The sequence below is a fragment of the Nomascus leucogenys genome, chromosome 5 (genome assembly GCF_006542625.1).
Source record: "Nomascus leucogenys isolate Asia chromosome 5, Asia_NLE_v1, whole genome shotgun sequence".
In the NCBI taxonomy this organism is placed as follows: domain Eukaryota; kingdom Metazoa; phylum Chordata; class Mammalia; order Primates; family Hylobatidae; genus Nomascus; species Nomascus leucogenys.
The window spans coordinates 45066894-45084851 of record NC_044385.1 but is presented as its reverse complement, the minus strand read 5'-3'; the positions used below and the strand labels follow the sequence as shown (position 1 = coordinate 45084851).

Sequence of the window (17958 nt, the reverse complement as noted above, 5' to 3'; positions counted from 1 at the left end):
AATCACTTGAAGATAATAAAGTAGGGATATGTTCAAGACACTTTTCTACCAAGAAGTTTCACTCTAATTTTAGAGAAATGAAAGACTGCTAAGGAGTAGAGAGTTTCCTCATCTAAAAAGCAAACAAGGAATAACCCTCAGATAATGAAGAGCAACAAAAAGAAGAGCTGTGAAGGTGTTAATCATCATATATTGATCATAGTAAGATTTGTCATTCATTTTCCTTTCCTCTGATACTCTTGGAAGATTATCTAGAATGTAAGAATGTCTGCAAAGGTTAACGAATAACAGAGGCTATCAAAACAGTGTCTATGGCACCCCAGAATTTCTGTCATATAATTAAAAATAATAATATCAGGTCATTAAAGATTCCAATGTAAAATCTAGTTCAATTCTATTCTTATATTCCACAGAGGTTAACAATGTACCCCATTTCCCCAATCAACTTCACCTATGGCAGGTAAGATTAAATGCTGGCAATCCCTTTTAAAGACAGAGAAGGCTGGACTGTATATCATAGACTAGAACAGTACATCTCAATTTCTTGCCAGTGAGATGCCTCTAAGTTAGAATTGGCAGAGAAAAATAAACACATATACATGTATCCCTGCAAAACTTGGAATCATCTGGATAGGGTGGAAGTAAGATTTTAGCAGCCACCGCAAGAAAGAAATGTCTCAAAGTCATGCGAATTTTGCATTTTATTTGAAAAAAACATGTCAGTTTTAATGAATACTTTTTTGGTAACCATCAAGTAAGAGAATATTAAACTTCCTTACTTTCTGGTACTACAAGATCCTCCAGGCTAATCTCGTATATTTTCTGCCCCAACCCTAAAATTAGCCATTTCTCCCAATAGCCCTTGTTTCTGTTATTGAACGATGGTAATTAGAAACAAGTCTGGGCACATGCCTTACTACTGGATGTCATTACTTTTAGGCCCTCTTACCTTACAAATCAAGAAAATGTACATGTATCCTAAACCAGAATCTATCTACATCTATATTAAGCTAGATATAAGTTCATACCTATATCCCAACTCTAATTCATTGCCACATGGATCATCCTGTGCTTGTGTGTAAACTCCCAATCCCACAGTGAGAAATCTGGGTCCCACCATCCACCATCCATTTACTTGCTTGTCCCCTTCCAGTGTACATGTAGAGCAGTACCATAGTTGTTAGCCCATAGCCCTGTGAGAACTGTATCAACTAGAGTACAGTGCTTATGTACAGTTTCTTTTGCCTTTAGTCTGAAGAGTCCACACATTTCCAACAACTCCACTCAAGTTCCAAAGTGGCCTTTTCTCCCACCACCTTCAGTGAAGTTGCTTCATACACTTGTAATACAGGTAGATTCCTTTGTGACAGATTACAGTCAATCCTGGGATCCTTCAACCTCCTAAATGATTTTCTTTTTAATCTACATGCATTAAGATTCACTCTTTGTGCTATGAAGTTCGAGGAGTTTTGGCAGATGCATAGTGCTATATACCCACCATTTCAGAAGTATACAGAATTGTTTCATTTTTGAAGGATATCTTAGTTGCCTCTAGTTTGGGGTGAATATAACTAAAGCTGCTTAAACATTCATATGCAAGTTTCTATGTAGACTTAAGTTTTCAAATCAGCTGATTAAATACCTAGGATGAAATGTTGCATCATATGGTTGGTAAGCCTATATTTAAATTTGTAAGAAATTACCAAACTGTCTTCCAAAGTGGCTGTACCATTTTGCATTTCCACCAGCAATGAATAAAAGTTCTTGCTGCCCTGCATCCTCACCAGCAATTTGTATTGTAGGGTTTTTTTTTTTGGATTTTAGCCATTCTAATAGGTGTGGGGTGGTATCTTGTTTTAATTTGCAACTCTTTAGTGATGAATGATGTTGAACATCTTTTAGTATTCATATTTGTCATCTGTATATCTACTTTGGCTAGGTTTTTGTTCAGATATTTGCTGTTTTTTTTTTTTTTTTCATTTTAATTGGGTTGTTTGCCTGTTGAATCTTAAAGATTTCTTTGTGTAATTTGGTTCTAAGTCCTTTATCAGATGTGTGTTTTTGCAAATATTTTCACCCAGTCTGTGCCTTAACTTTTCATCCTCTCGACAGTATTTCCCAGATCAGAAGTTTTTAATTTTAATAAAGTCAAACTTACCAGTACTCAAAAATTAAAATAAAAAACCCCACAATGACAGGGGCATGTCAAAGGAACATGAGTCAGTTAAAAGAGCTCCCAATGACTGAAGCAGGAATATTTTCAGCAACAAAATAAAGTAGTATTGGATTACGACCCAAGTCTAAAATAAACATTCATTGTCCATACTCATATAAATAAATGATTGAATAAATAAACAAATAAATGTGGGAGAACAGATAAATCTCCCATGCAAAAGAACACCAAATAATATATGTAGGTCCTCTACCTTCAAGTAGGTGGAACATGACTCCTACTCCTTAAGCATGGGGACTTCATTTTTAAAACTAAAATGGAGAAAGAAGAAAAAAAGAGTAACGTTCCAGTGGAAGCCAGACAACACTACCTCAGCCAGACGAGCAAGGTTAACATCAACTATGGTAAGTCACATTGGTAGAATGTATCCTTAATATGATGTGATGGAATAGCATTTTACATCTGTGATCTTCCTCCCCCAAACCCATAACCCTAATCTAATCATGAGAAAACATTAGACAAAACCCATTTGATGGAGATTCTACAAAATACCCAACCAATACTTCTCAATTGTGTCAAGTTCATAAAAACAAAGAAGATCTTTTTTTTTCTTTCATTTTTTTTTATTATACTTTAGGTTTTAGGGTACATGTACACAATGTACAGGTTTGTTACATATGTATCCATGTGCCATGTTGTTTTGCTGCACCCATTAACTCGTCACTTAGCATTAGGTATATCTCCTAATGCTGTCCCTCCCCCCTCCCCCAACCCCACAACAGTCCCCGGAGTGTGATGTTCCCCTTCCTGTGTCCATGAGTTCTCATTGTTCAGTCCCCACCTATGAGTGAGAACATGCGGTGTTTGGTTTTTTGTCCTTGCGATAGTTTACTGAGAATGATGGTTTCCAGCTTCATCCATGTCCCTACAAAGGACATGAACTCATCATTTTGTATGGCTGCATAGTATTCCATGGTGTATATGTGCCACATTTTCTTAATCCAGTCTATCGTTGTTGGACATTTGGGCTGGTTCCAACTCTTTGCTATTGTGAATAGTGCCGCAATAAACATACGTGTGCATGTGTCTTCGTAGCAGCATGATTTATAGTCCTTTGGGTATATACCCAGTAATGGGATGGCTGGGTCAAATGGTATTTCTAGTTCTAGATCCCTGAGGAATTGCCACACTGATTTCCACAATGGTTGAACTAGTTTACAGTCCCACCAACAGTGTAAAAGTGTTCCTATTTCTCCACATCCTCTCCAGCACCTGTTGTTTCCTGACTTTTTAATGATGGCCATTCTAACTGGTGTGAGATGGTATCTCACTGTGGTTTTGATTTGCATTTCTCCGATGGCCAGTGATGATGAGCATTTTTTCATATGTTTTTTGGCTGCATAAATGTCTTCTTTAGAGAAGTGTCTGTTCATGTCCTTTGCCCACTTTTTGATGGGGTCGTTTGTTTTTTTCTTGTAAATTTGTTTGAGTTCATTGTGGATTCTGGATATTAGTCCTTTGTCAGATGGTTAGATTGCAAAAATTTTCTCCCATTCTGTAGGTTGTCTGTTCACTCTGATGGTAGTTTCTTTTGCTGTGCAGAAGCTCTTTAATTAGATCCCATTTGTCAATTTTGGCTTTTGTTGCCATTGCTTTTGGTGTTTTAGACATGAAGTCCTTGCCCATGCCTATGTCCTGAATGGTATTGCCTAGGTTTTCTTGTAGGATTTTAATGGTTTTAGGTCTAACATTTAAGTCTTTAATCCATCTTGAATTAATTTTTGTATAAGGTGTAAGGAAGGGATCCAGTTTCAGCTTTCTACATATGGCTAGCCAGTTTTCCCAGCACCATTTATTAAATAGGGAATCCTTTCCCCATTGCTTGTTTTTCTCAGGTTTGTCAAAGATCAGATAGTTGTAGATAGGCAGCATTATTTCTGAGGGCTCTGTTCTGTTCCATTGATCTATGTCTCTGTTGTGGTACCAGTACCATGCTACAGTACCACTGTAGCCTTGTAGTATAGTTTGAAGTCAGGTAGTGTGATGCCTCCAGCTTTGTTCTTTTGGCTTAGGATTGACTTGGCGATGCAGGCTCTTTTTTGGTTCCGTATGAACTTTAAAGTAGTTTTTTCCAATTCTGTGAAGAAAGTCATTGGTAGCTTGATGGGGATGGCATTGAATCTATAAATTACCTTGGGCAGTATGGCCATTTTCACGATATTGATTCTTCCAACCCATGAGCATGCAAAAATCCTCAATAAAATACTGGCAAACCGAATCCAGCAGCACATCAAAAAGCTTATACACCATGATCAAGTGGGCTTCATCGCTGGGATGCAAGGCTGGTTCAACATACGCAAATCAATAAATGTAATCCAGCATATAAACAGAACCAAAGACAAAAACCACATGATTATCTCAATAGATGCAGAAAAGGCCTTTGACAAAATTCAACAACCTTCATACTAAAAACTCTCAATAAATTAGGTATTGATGGGACGTATCTCAAAATAATAAGAGCTATCTATGACAAGCCCACAGCCAATATCATACTGAATGGGCAAAAACTGGAAGCATTCCCTTTGAAAACTGGCACAAGACAGGGATGCCCTCTCTCACCACTCCTATTCAACATAGTGCTGGAAGTTCTGGCCAAGGCAATCAGGCAGGAGAAGGAAATAAAGGGTATTCAATTAGGAAAAGAAGAAGTCAAATTGTCCCTGTTTGCAGATGACATGATTGTATATCTAGAAAACCCCACTGTCTCAGCCCAAAATCTCCTTAAGCTGATTAGCAACTTCAGCAAAGTCTCAGGATACAAAATCAATGTAGAAAAATCACAAGCATTCTTGTACACCAATCACAGACAGAGAGCCAAATCATGAGTGAACTCCCATTCACAATTGCTTCAAAGAGAATAAAATACCTAGGAATCCAACTTACAAGGGATGTGAAGGACCTCTTCAAGGAGAACTGCAAACCACTGCTCAATGAAATAAAAGAGGATACAAACAAATGGAAGAACATTCCAAAAACAAAGAAGATCTAAGAAATTTTACAACCAAGAGAAGCATAAGGAGGTATGACTGCTAAATGAAATCTGCTATCCTGGATGGAATCCTGAACCAGAAAAAGAACATTCGGTAAAAGCTAAGGAAATTTGGATTTGAAATAAATTACAGATGAGTTAATGATGACATATCAATATTGTTTAATCAATTGTAACAAATGTATCATACTAGCCTAAGATGTTAATACTAGAGAAAACTTGGTGTGGGAATACATAAGAATTCTCTGTACTATCTTTGCCGTCTTTTTGTAACTCTAAAACTGCCTTAACATAAAGTTTATTATTTTAAAAATGCCAGAGAAATGATGTTTTTTTAAAAGTGCCATACTTATCCTGTGGCCTCGTGGCTTACTCCTTAAGCAAATCTTATCCCAGTTTAAGAGGCATAGGCTTGGAGAACCGTAATCATTGAACTATTATCTCAGTTTAGGAAACCACAACAAAACAGCACAAAACAAAATTAATGAAAGGCAATTTGACTAATAAAAGGCATTCAAGTTTCTGCAAAGATGGTAGATTAGCAAGGGTCCTGTCTCCCTCCCACAAATCATCCCTAAAGAACCCATAGAGCTTTGTTGTCCAAAAAGACAGCCACTGGCCACTTGCAGCCATTTAAATTTAAATTAATCAAAATTAAATACAATTTAAAATTCAGTTGCTGAGTCACAGTAGGCACATTTCAAGTGCTTAATAACCAGGTGTGGCTAGTTGCTACCATATTGGACAATGCAGATATAAACCATTTTCATCATTACAGAAACTTCTATTGGCAGCATTGCTGAGGAAATGTGGAATCCATGATATGAGGAAAACATAAGAACTGTCTGGAGAAAGACAACTGTTTTGTTCTAGAGTATGTTGCAATGGGAGAGGGTAGCTGTAGCCTAGGCCAAAGGGCTGTTGACTACAGCTCTGAGAGGACAAATCAAAGAAAAAGAAAAGCTACTTAAATTCTGCTCATGGCTGGCCCTACCACAAACATAGGAACATCACTGCCTGTCCCTCACTGTAGAAGTTTGCAGGTATCTGGAACAGTGCCCATGGAGATAAAACCAAAAATATGAGAAAAATAATCTGTCAGGCAAGACTGTTGTTTCTTATTCAGCAGTGCCCCCTTCCGCGGTGGGTTCAACCACCCACTCAATCTCTGAGAAGACAGGTCCGGAATTCCCTGGGAGGTGGAGATATGTATGAAGTGTTCAGAATACAATAAATGGCTCATAAATGTCTGTCAGTTCTAATGCTAACTTTAAGTTGGAAATATTAAAATGTGTTGAAGGAATTGTTTGCTAGAAAAAGAAAAGAGAGCAATAACAAAAGAAACTAAATTTGTTAAAGAGAGCAATAATAAAAGAAATGAAATAAGATAAAAGAATAAAAAATTTTTTTAAGAAATATTGAAATGGAAGAGTTAAGAAATTGCATTGATTATTAACCAAATGAAATTATAGAGTAACTGGATTTAGAAACCAAATGAACATAAATTCTTATATGCCACAACTTTTACATAGGCTTTGTTCTTATATCAGGAAACCATTTTCAAACATGTGCTCATTCAACCTTGGGTATTAAACTTACAATTCACATTTGGAGTGACAGAAATACTATTTGACTTCATGTGTTGTATTCCAAGTCAATCTTAAATTTGGCATTTACTAACCAAATAAACTATTCACTTGAAATAGAAATCAGTTCATTTGGGAGAGGATGCTTTGAAAATTACTAGGCTAAACAGCCGTCATATATGGGAATATCCATTGTTTATATGCCATCACTAAATGGAAAACTCTGTCATGTGTTTGATGCCCTTGTGGTATGTGAGGAAGGTGACATTTACATTGTTCAGGATTAAATATGAATACAATTTTTAGACTCCAAGAAACACTGCCTGTCATCTAGTTCAATATCACATTTACACAGATGAGAAAACTGAGGCCCAAAGAGTCTAAGTAACTTTGCCAAAATAGTACTGACGTAACTACAATATGTGAAGCTGAGAAGAGAATGAAAGTCTCCTAACACTGTGCCAGTGCTTCAGCCACTGTACATCTTAGCTCTCTTTAAATACATCTCATAAATAAAATGAAAATACAGGATTGTTGAGCTTTCCAAAGATTAATAACAGGATTATGGACCATGAAGTAAATTTTTTAAGAGTACAAAAATACAATTAAGAATAACATTAAAATTGGGAATACCTTCCAAAGTAAAGTGACATTTTTCTCCTTTTTCATAGTATCTCCATTAATTATTCCCCAAAATTCAGGTCCTCTCATAGGAACTGCAAAATGACAAATTGTGTATATGTTTTTGAAGGAATATTTTTCAGCCGTATTTGAAGCACACACTTACGCACTTTCAAAACACATTTACAAAATCTCTGCAGACCTTTTATATCCATGACAACTGTGTAGGCTGGATTGCTCCAATTACTCCAATATCCCAGTCCATCTAGCCTCTTACAGCGCACCTGAACAGCATAGACTGCACACAAATCTGGAACTGGGAGACTGACAGATTTTGATTTTGCATCATAAACTTCATACATCTGTAAAATAAGTCAAAGCATTAGATTGATCATTACCAACACACATGTATCTAAAGGGCCCTGAAGTACATTTTATTTTAAACCTTAACACTATTCCAAAATTAAGAGAACTGAGTCTGTGTTTCCTGCCTTCAGAAATAGTCACAATTAGGCTTGGATTGTAAACTCCTTCAAGTCAAGGATTTTCTTATTTATCTTGTCACTCCCTTGCTGATGATGACAAGATTTTGGACTGGTTTACTTGCAACCTTGTTTCTCAAACACTCTCTTACCCTACTACTAATCCCTGTCCACTAATCCTCTACCCACAAAGACGTTTTAAGAATTTAAAAAGAATTTAAACGTATTGGTTAGATAGGACCTACTGTAGCAACTCGCTGATATTCAGTATCCTTCAACAGCAGCTAAACTGTCACATTTGTTTTAGTTGATCTCATTGTGATCTAATGATAAAATAAGTGTTTCTGATATTTCTAGGTCTTTGCAGGATGCCATCACAAAGCTGATGTGGAATGCCATCATAGGCACGCTTGCCACTACGGGAATGACTCTGTTTGTTTGAAAAGCAGCTTCTTCCAAAATGCATTCCATTAAACGTGTGTACTAAAAGATATTAACAGATGTTAGAGAAACAACAGTTCCTTGGAAAAATTAGTTTGGGGAACATGAGATGAAATAAGGTCACAAATTTTTCTTTAATGAAGGACCTCACCAAACCTTGAATATGTAATATGTATACCGTGACTACACAAGGAAGATACAGTGATACAGGGTTGCCTAAACTGATTTAGCCATTTAATCTTTTTCCAAGGAACATAATATGCAACCGATGTTCTGTAAAACACACTTCAGGGAGTGATGGATTTCAGGAAACTTTGTTCTTTAAAAAAGTTAGACTTAGATAAGTCTATTTAATGAAAATAGCTACAGAATACAGGAGAATGTACTTTTATGCCAATAAAATTAATTTAATGCAATTAAACTCTTAAATATTATAAAAATAGCATTTAATGAGGAAAGCTGAAGTTCTAAGTAAAAGGTACCTTCCATTGTACTTCTTTTCCACTTAAAGCATAGCGAATCTGGAATTGAAGGTTATTCTCTGGAAAGACTGGCTTTTCCCAAGATATTTTCAATAATCCAATGTTTATAGTAATTTCTGCTTTCACACTGGATGGAGGCAGTGGCTTCACTAGAAATTTTTACAACAGTATTAACTGATGGTAATTTAAATAGTAATAATGCCTAAAAACATTGTGTTATATTTTCATACATCTGTATTCACCAAGTAATATCTTCTTCATAACTTTCTCACTCATTATCTCATTTGTTTCCCTATTACTTTATGTGACATATTAAAAGAGGGATTTATCTCTCTTTTGCAAATGTAGACTTGACTGAAAAAAGTCAATACATTATTCATGTTACTCTGAAAGCTAGTAGTAGTACCTGAATAGAAATTGAACCATTGGCTCTGCAAGCAAAAGATAATATACTGATCCTGGCTAACACAATGAAACCCCGTCTGTACTAGAAAATATAAAAAATTAGCTGGGCGTGGTGGCGGGCGCCTGTAGTGCCAGCTACTCAGGAGGCTGAGGCAGGAGAATGGCGTGAACCCGGGAGGTGAAGCTTGCAGTGAGCCGAGATTGCGCCACTGCACTCCAGCCTGGGCGACAGAGCCAGACTCCATCTCAAAAAAAAAAAAAAAAAAAAAAAAAAAAAAAAAAACTATATATATATCTATATATAGATAGATATAGATACCATGCTGAACACATGCTAAATATCAGTAACAAACTGTTCTCCATTGAACTTTAATTAAAGGCAAAAAAAAAAAAAAACCCATGGACTGCATCAATTTCCACATGTGTGAATGTGAAACTCTTATGCTGCTGTGTATCATTAAATATTTCCAGGTCAAGGTCAGAGATAGTCTCTCAGAGCAAAGCCTTGGTTTTCTATAATCTGAGGAAAACAGGCCTTTAATAGGCAGTAATAGAGGCAAAGATGATCTGAATAGCAAGCGATGTTTAAAATAGATTCGTATATATACATAACAAGTCATGTTTAAAGGCATAATGTAAAAATCACAGAAATGCAAAGAAAAAAGTTATCTTCCCTGTTTTCCTATCACCTTTTTATGATGCTGCTTTCAGAGCTAAAGTAAAAACTTTACCTTAGGCTTAGATTCACTACATAAGTTTTCCCCAAGTTCTTAATTTTTAACTTTGAGGGCCACTCTTCCTGACAATAAAAGGCAATGTGGAAATGTGGCATATTTTAAACTAAAAGCCTGAAAGCCCAAGCATAACAGTGCGTCTCTGAAGCCCTAACTCTGTTATGACTCCAAGCATCAACTTTATGATGCGTACCACATTTACATAGTCATGCCTTGATTATCTGCACTAAGACTGGAAGATTCCATTTAGAGGACATATATTCAGTTGGTATGCCAAAACAGTTGTTAAAAATGTTAAGTACATCCACGCCAACTGGTAAAGAGCTGCTCTCCTGAGGGATACCTCCTCCAGAACTGCTCAGGTTGGATGCCCTCCACACCTGCCCATGGCCCAGAACCTAAAAGGTCAATGCCTGGTAGAGCAGAGGCCTCTGGGATTGCAGCTGGAAAGGCCCTCCTCTTGGTCATTATTTTGACAGCCACCCCTGCCAGTGGACAATCTAAAGTGAGAGATGGCCCTTGGCTAGAGTATGCAGGAAATAACTGCAGTAGCAAAAAGGGAAGCTGAAGGGCTAATATATGAAACCATCCAACCAACCAACCACCACCAACAAAAAGAAACCTAAATAACCCAAACCATAACTAAGGCCAAATGTAGACACTCTGTGTAAGAAAAATTAAGAGAGAAGTGACGATAGAGTTCCAGGGTTTACCTTCTTGATTTATTTCCCCATGTCTTATAAATCATACTACTGTTATGATTCACAGGGAAAACTTAATACCTGGATTGGCACAATATGGGTGTTTATTATTCTCTTGCTCCAAGTCTCACTTGCCAAAAACCAACACTGTGTAAAGGTACAGTCTCCCTTTCATACGGTATTTTAAAATCATTTTTAAGCAATCAACAATAATACTTTTGACTGTTGATAACAAAAATACCTAAACTTTTTCCTTCATGTGAAGTTTATCATGATTATTCAATTCTTCATAGAACAAAAAGGCATTCTCCACCAACCCAGGAAGATGATATATACTGTATTTCACCTCTTGATAATTTCTTGTCAGGAAAGGAAGTATCAATATTCAAGAGACTGTAAGAGGTTAAATCTGTGTTTGCAATTAACTGAATCACATGAATCACATCCTTTCTGCAGACTGGCAGTGAATATCCAGTCTGCAGAAAGGATATGCTTGAAGTTCAATAGTTTACACGATTCCCTCAATACCCATGCTGGGAAGGTATGAGGAGCTGTCTACATTTTATGGATGACAAAACAGACACAGCGTGCCTATGTGGCTAGTCCGGATTTAAAGGCTAGTAATAAGTGGAGATGGCATTTGGATCCCAACGTTGAGTTACTTTCTAGTACTAAGTAGGCAATATAAGCCCAACCTAAACTCGTTATTTTAGTTTTGAAAAGGATAACACCATAGGTTATTCATGTAACATATGTTACTGAATCCAGGCTTCATTTGTCATATCTTATAAGTGACTGTGTTATTATCCGTGCATGTTTGGGGGAGTGTAGGAGGGTTCCTTGCTATATCCTAGGACATTAAGTATCACTGCAGTAAAAATTACTTAAAATGGAATTAAACAGTGGGGAGAGAATTCATTGGGAATTTACATTGAAAAAGAAATCTTATAATTAAGACAATCTTATCCTGTATTTTTTGGATATAGGTTTTCATTCAAATGTGTATTAATTAATTGAAAAATAATGACTCAAATATTGATTTTTGACAATCCCCCAACAAAATAATGTATATTAATATTTTTATGGAACATTATTCTAACATGTTTCCTACTAAGGAATATTTTATTTGAGGTGAAAATTCACTGAAAATCCCATTTTTGTTTTTCTTTTTAGACATCTTATATTGAAAACAAGCATTTAGAAAATATTTACAAAAGCTTCCTTAGTTATACATATGTAACAGCACCAAAAGATATTTTTGCATTCCTGTTGCACAATCATTTCTCAGAGATTTTACAATGAACAGGAAAGAATATATCACATTTTCCAAGGGCTCTCGTAATATCTTTGAAATCAAAAGCTTTTTTGAAAAGAATGTTTAAAATATAATGTATGTCATTGTTGTCTATTTCCTCCACTTCAATTTAGCTATTTTAAATGCTTCTGTGCCCTATATAGCCTCACAAATTAAAGGCTTGAGTTATGAGTACTCAGATTATCGAGACCCTCAGGATATTCAAATTAAACCTTTGGATTAAAAATATTGCATGTTTTCATAACTACATTGGAACAAAAACATAAAATAATGCCTTATTTAGAAAAACATTACTAAAAGTCATTCATAAGGACCCATGTATTTCATCTAATAGTGTGCAGAAAATATTCCTATTGCTAAAAATTGTCTGCTATAAATAATTTGAAACTAATTCAAAACTGTAAAACTTCCTAAGGCTGATTTTCTCAATACCACTGTAAACAGGAACAATTTTTTTTCAAAATCTAATGTGATCAGAAAATGGCAAAATATAACATTAAATCTGCATCAATCTGCATACAAATCTGCTAACACAAATGAAGACACAACACAGCTTGACATACCCACAGAATCAGGAAGGACACATGTTGGTGGAGAGTCAAGTGAACCTAGAGAGTGATTGATCCTAATCCACATTGTATAGCCAGATAATAGGAAGATTGGCTGGAAAATGCATTCATAGAAACCATCCCTCTGCAAATAGCAATCTTTGGGCTCAGATATGGGATGAATAGATGGAATGTCAGAACAGTAAAGGCTGCTCCTTTAAAAGATACAAAAATAGTCAATTAGTGTACATTAATAAAAGCAACAAGAAGATATCTGAGAATTCTGATTTGTTATTTAAAACAGCAGTCCCCAACCTTTTTGGCACCAGGGACTGGTTTCATGGAAGACAATTTTTCCACAAATGGGGGATAGGAGACGGTTCAGGATTTCGGGATGAAACTGTTCCACTTCAGATCACCAGGCATTAGATTCTCATAAGGAGCACATGCCCAGTTCACAATAGGGTTCTGCTGCTCTAAGAATCTAATGCCGCTGCTGATCTGACAGGAGGTGGAGCGCATGTGGTAATGCTGCTCTCTCACCTCCTGCTTTGTGGCCGGATTCCTAAGAGGCCACAGACACGTACTGGTCTGTGGCCCGGGGACTGGGGACCCCAAGTTTAAAAGACAGGCAGGAGGCCCAGTGCGGTGGCTCATGCCTGTAATCCCAGCACTTTGGGAGGCCGAGGCGGGCTGATCACTTGAGCCCAGGAGTTCCAGACCAGCCTGGGCAACATGGTGAAACCCTGTCTCTACAAATGCACATCTGTAGTCCTGGCTACTAGGGAGGCTGAGGCAGGAGAATCGCTTGAACCCGGGAGGCGGAGGTTGCAGTGAATGGAGATGGTACCGCTGCACTGCAGCCTGGGCGACAGAGGGAGACTGTCTCAAAAATTAAATTAAATTAAATTAAATTAAATTAAATTAAATTAAATTAAATAAGTACAGACAATTTCACTCCATCTAAAAAAAAGACGTTCTTATTAGAAAGGAATTTTTTTAATTTTTCCCAATTCTATATTGTCTTTCCACAGAAACTGACAGTAACTCTTATTAAATATTTCATTAGACACTAAGCAGGGATGCAAATGAAATAAATACTCTAAAAAGAAGAAAATGATCCAGTTAGAGACAGAACCTACAATAATTTGAAAATTAAACAAACATTATATATTAGTGATAGAATATTTAAAATATAGATGAAAGTAGTCACGGAGCATTCCTGAGATGGCAAGGCAGGCAAATTCCTCACACTTCGAAGAAAGAATTAAATTTCACCACAAATGAGTGGTGAATATAATTTTCTAGTTTAAATTAATAGAAATTAATATAATATCAATTTCAGATATGTATGTGAATTATATAGCCATGTATATTCCTCCTTTTCTCAGAGAAGAAAATTTTTTAAAAAATTTTATAAGTGAGTCCTAGCCAACACTCCACCTCAGAACCCATAAAGCAGGGGTGTCCAATCTTTTGGCTTCCCTAGGCCACACTGGAAGAAGAACTGTCTTGGGCCACACATAAAATATACTAACGACAGCAGATGAACCAAAAAAAAAAAAAAAAAGTTGCAAAAAAAAATCTCATAATGTTTTTAGACAGTTTATGAATTTGTGTTGGACCGCATTCAAAGCTATCCTAGTCCACATGGGGCCCCAGGCCATGGGTTGGACAAACTTGCCATAAAGTCTTTTTCCTCTTCCTTGAAATAACCTCTTGGGCCAATGCTTGCTCTGAATACTATATTTAAATGGCTAAAGTAGCAATTACTCTTTCCAAAGAGATGGGAGTGAGGAAGTTAGAAGAAGCTAAAAAATCTATGTTCTTCTGTCATTTTCTATTTTCTATACCACTTCTTTTTCTTGTCTTCTCAAAATTACAATCATGAATGTGTGTGTGTGTGTGTGTGTGTGTGTGTGAATAAACGGTGGTGCGTGGGCAAAAATGAAAATGAGGAGTGAGGGGTCATCTGGGGGTAGAAAATAAGAACAAAGTAGAAGCACAGTACTAGTACACTTGGAATCGAAAAGTTGGCATCATTATCATGACAGCAAAAACCATATATTGAAAATTTACAAGGAGAAATTATATCATGTGATTATAATTAGGTGAAATATGTCATTAACTCTCACAGAAACACTGTAAGTCATATTATTCTCTCTGTTTTACAGAAAAGGAAATTGAGGCTTAGGGAAGTTAAGAAACTCACCCAAGTAAATGTAGTTTCATAGTTATTCTGTAAATGTTAATAAGAGAAACGAGGCACGGGGCTTAATATAATAGTTTTCCACAAACACCTTTTCTAATGTGAAAATACCATGAAAAGAACGTAAAGACAGATTATAAAAGTAAAATTTCATATCATGAACATTCTACTGATTTTAAAATACTCACATTAGGTAGGATGAAGGCAGCTATTTGAGAAATGTATGAATTGCCACATTTTTTTCCTAATACTACATAAGAATAGACTGGCAGCATTAGGAATGCACTTCAGATCACAGTATTTGAGAGAAGGGATTTATTTTTCTAGTTGAAAATTTATATTTTAAGAATAAATGAGCATGTTATACAAATTGAAAGTCTCCACTACAAATAAAAATACAAATTGGGACACAGTGTTTAACAGCAGTATATTCACTTGAATACTACTATGGGATATTTTTAAAAATAAAAATCTATCATCTAATCAAGGGTGGTTATCATTTTAGATAAAATGATTTTAGAGAGAAAGGGACCACTATAAAATGATGCCTTGAATTCTTTTTAAAACATAGAAGAGTAAAAATAAACAAGCACAAATTACTTCTCATTAGAACACATTACCCTTTATTAACCGTAAGTATTTATTTCCTAAATAATCTCACTTAGTCCTAAAAACCATTCATATTATCTCTTATAATCTGTTTCTACCTCTTTTTTCCAAAACATTAATCTTTAGCCAAATGATATGAAACTTTTATAATCTTTCACATTCTCCTCTAGTCAACTAAGTCAAATTAAAATATATATAAACTACATTTTCTTGCATTTCATTCAAGAGTTAAAATACAAATTTTTCAGAATTGATTGATTTTCAGAAAAGATCATTTGAAGTAAAAACAAATTACCATTTTTTAACCTCAGGTGTGAATATTTTTTCAAGAATCACCAATTTACATAATCCCTCAAAAATTTCCTGATTAATTATATTATACTTTCCTCTTTTGGGAAGCAAATAATCTGTAAGACTACTGTTGTAATATTTCTACAGAAAATTTTTATCTCACCATGCCCATAGAAAAACAAAACAGCAAAAATAATACGCACCTATGATACCTCAGTTGCAAAGTACTTCCCACAAGTGACTGGATTGTATTGGTTGACCATCTGCAAGTCATTTTAGTTAAGTACCCATCAGTTTCACATGAGATATTGATATTGACATCTATTTGAAACACATTAAAATATTAATATAAAGCAAAAACTCCAAAAAATTCAATGAAAAAAAAATTTTCTTACATCTTTAACAGGACTCTAATATAAGGAGGGTCCATAATGAAAATTTAAATGTGGAACAAAATGAGCAAAACTTCCATTTCTTACCAATCGCATATAATTCAGCATAGCGATGATGGCATTCATGTTCATTGCAGCAGTACACGGCATCATAGGTAAACTTTCCTCGAGGTTTGGTTTCATTCAGATTGAAAAAAGTAACTTTGCTAACATGATCATTCACAACATCATACTGGCTTTGAGGAATTTTCTCAGCTAAATTCATCCACCAAACAATCTTTTTTGAGGAAACAATCTTGTTTTCATTCTTATAGATGCAGTGAAAAGAAACATTAGACCCAACACTTGTCAGAATTTTAGGTGGAAAGTATATGACATCTGTAATGAGGGAAGAAAGGATATCAGATGAAGACAAAACATTCTGTAAGTAATTTGTACCACATCGAAAAATATTCACAACACATTCCAGAGTTACACTGCCAAAAATAAAATAAGTGTACTAAAACACTGGATAATGCTGAAATTGCCTGTTTGTGTACAGTTACTTAGTGTCCCGAGTGCTCTCATTCTAAAGTGAGCTGAGCTTCCATGGATGTCCTCACTATCTTCTAAACACAGAAGCTTATTCATCATAAAATATGTTTTAGCCAGTAACTGTCACTTGCTAACTGATAGGCAGGAAAGTAACTAAAACAAAACATAGTTTAATTCTACAATGACATATTTTCCACCAGACCCTGCTTTGGGAATCAGTGAAACCTAGGACAAATTCTTAAAACAAATCACTATGAAGCAAAATTCTGAAGTAAAAATGATTGCCGCTATTGTCTTGTTTGGATACATAAAAATTTCAAGTAAGTAGGTAAAGATATGAGATATAAATAAAAAAATAGGAATGTCATATGAATGATAATGCAGCAATATACAAAGCAGAGAAAATGGTAAGTACTGGTTTGTACTATCATTTTGAGTTATTTAATGCCAATATCCTATGGATGAGGGCAAAGGAAGCAATATTTTCCTAAAACATGATTTTTTTAATGCCTACACATGATTCTATACTATTTTTAAAGTCCTCTATTGTTGTAAACTTCATTTGCCTATCATATTCAAAGACACACAAGATACAAGTAAATGATGGTTTACATAGGAAGAAATTATTTCCACCACAGTGCACTGCAAAAACATCAGTACATTTCAGTTGTAAAGTTAAGGTAAACCATTTTCTGCTGATAGACTATGAAAATTTGTTTTCACACATATCTTGGGATTACCCTTAAAAACAGAAACAAAAATACGCTAATTGGTTTTTATTCAGTTTTCTTTATTCTGTAACAGCATGGTAAACGTCAATGTCTATATACTTACAATTCATACAAAACATTTGTGTTTTGTATGTCCATAATCAAATAGAAACAGGAAAAAACTTAGTAGCATAAAATTACTGCACAGAAGCCAGGCCATTACATTTATGAGCATGACTGAGTATAATCCTAGCCGGGGTGGCACTCAAGCTTCACTTGTACATTACTGACTGTGGACAAGTACCTAGTACATTAACCTATCTTAACCTACCTTCAGTATGCGCCACAACCTCCTTACTCAACTGCCTCAAAAGTCTCAGAATAATTCTTATTTAAAAATAAAAAGTATAATTGAGTTTTCATGGATTAAGCTGAAGTTTTTCATTTTAAAGATGATAAGAAAATTCAAAGCATTTCACTCTGAAATCAAATATATATAGTAAGGCTTAATTGAAAAATAAGATTAAAGTCATAGTATTTTTACATGATTAGATGCTAAACTATTAGCTTAAAAATAAGAAAACTAAGTTAATAAAAACCTGACAATTTGTGAAATTTACACTGGATAAATTTATTGAAATTGAGATGAGATATTGAATATTTAATTTGCAAAACA

At 35.3% G+C, this 17958-nt stretch overlaps 1 protein-coding gene across 3 annotated transcripts in view; it reads right to left on the bottom strand.

Moving 5' to 3' along the window:
- Positions 1 to 17958, bottom strand: part of LEPR (leptin receptor) — a 211436-nt gene that overhangs the window by 21981 nt on the left and 171497 nt on the right. For all 3 annotated transcript variants that reach the window (XM_003265191.3, XM_003265189.3, XM_003265192.3), the window contains 6 exons: positions 16126 to 16416; positions 15850 to 15967; positions 12553 to 12752; positions 8835 to 8983; positions 7632 to 7791; positions 7442 to 7524 (listed from right to left, as the gene is read on the bottom strand). In XM_003265191.3, coding sequence (XP_003265239.2) covers positions 7442 to 7524; positions 7632 to 7791; positions 8835 to 8983; positions 12553 to 12752; positions 15850 to 15967; positions 16126 to 16416 — 1001 coding nt within the window. The remainder of the gene's footprint in view (positions 1 to 7441; positions 7525 to 7631; positions 7792 to 8834; positions 8984 to 12552; positions 12753 to 15849; positions 15968 to 16125; positions 16417 to 17958) is intronic.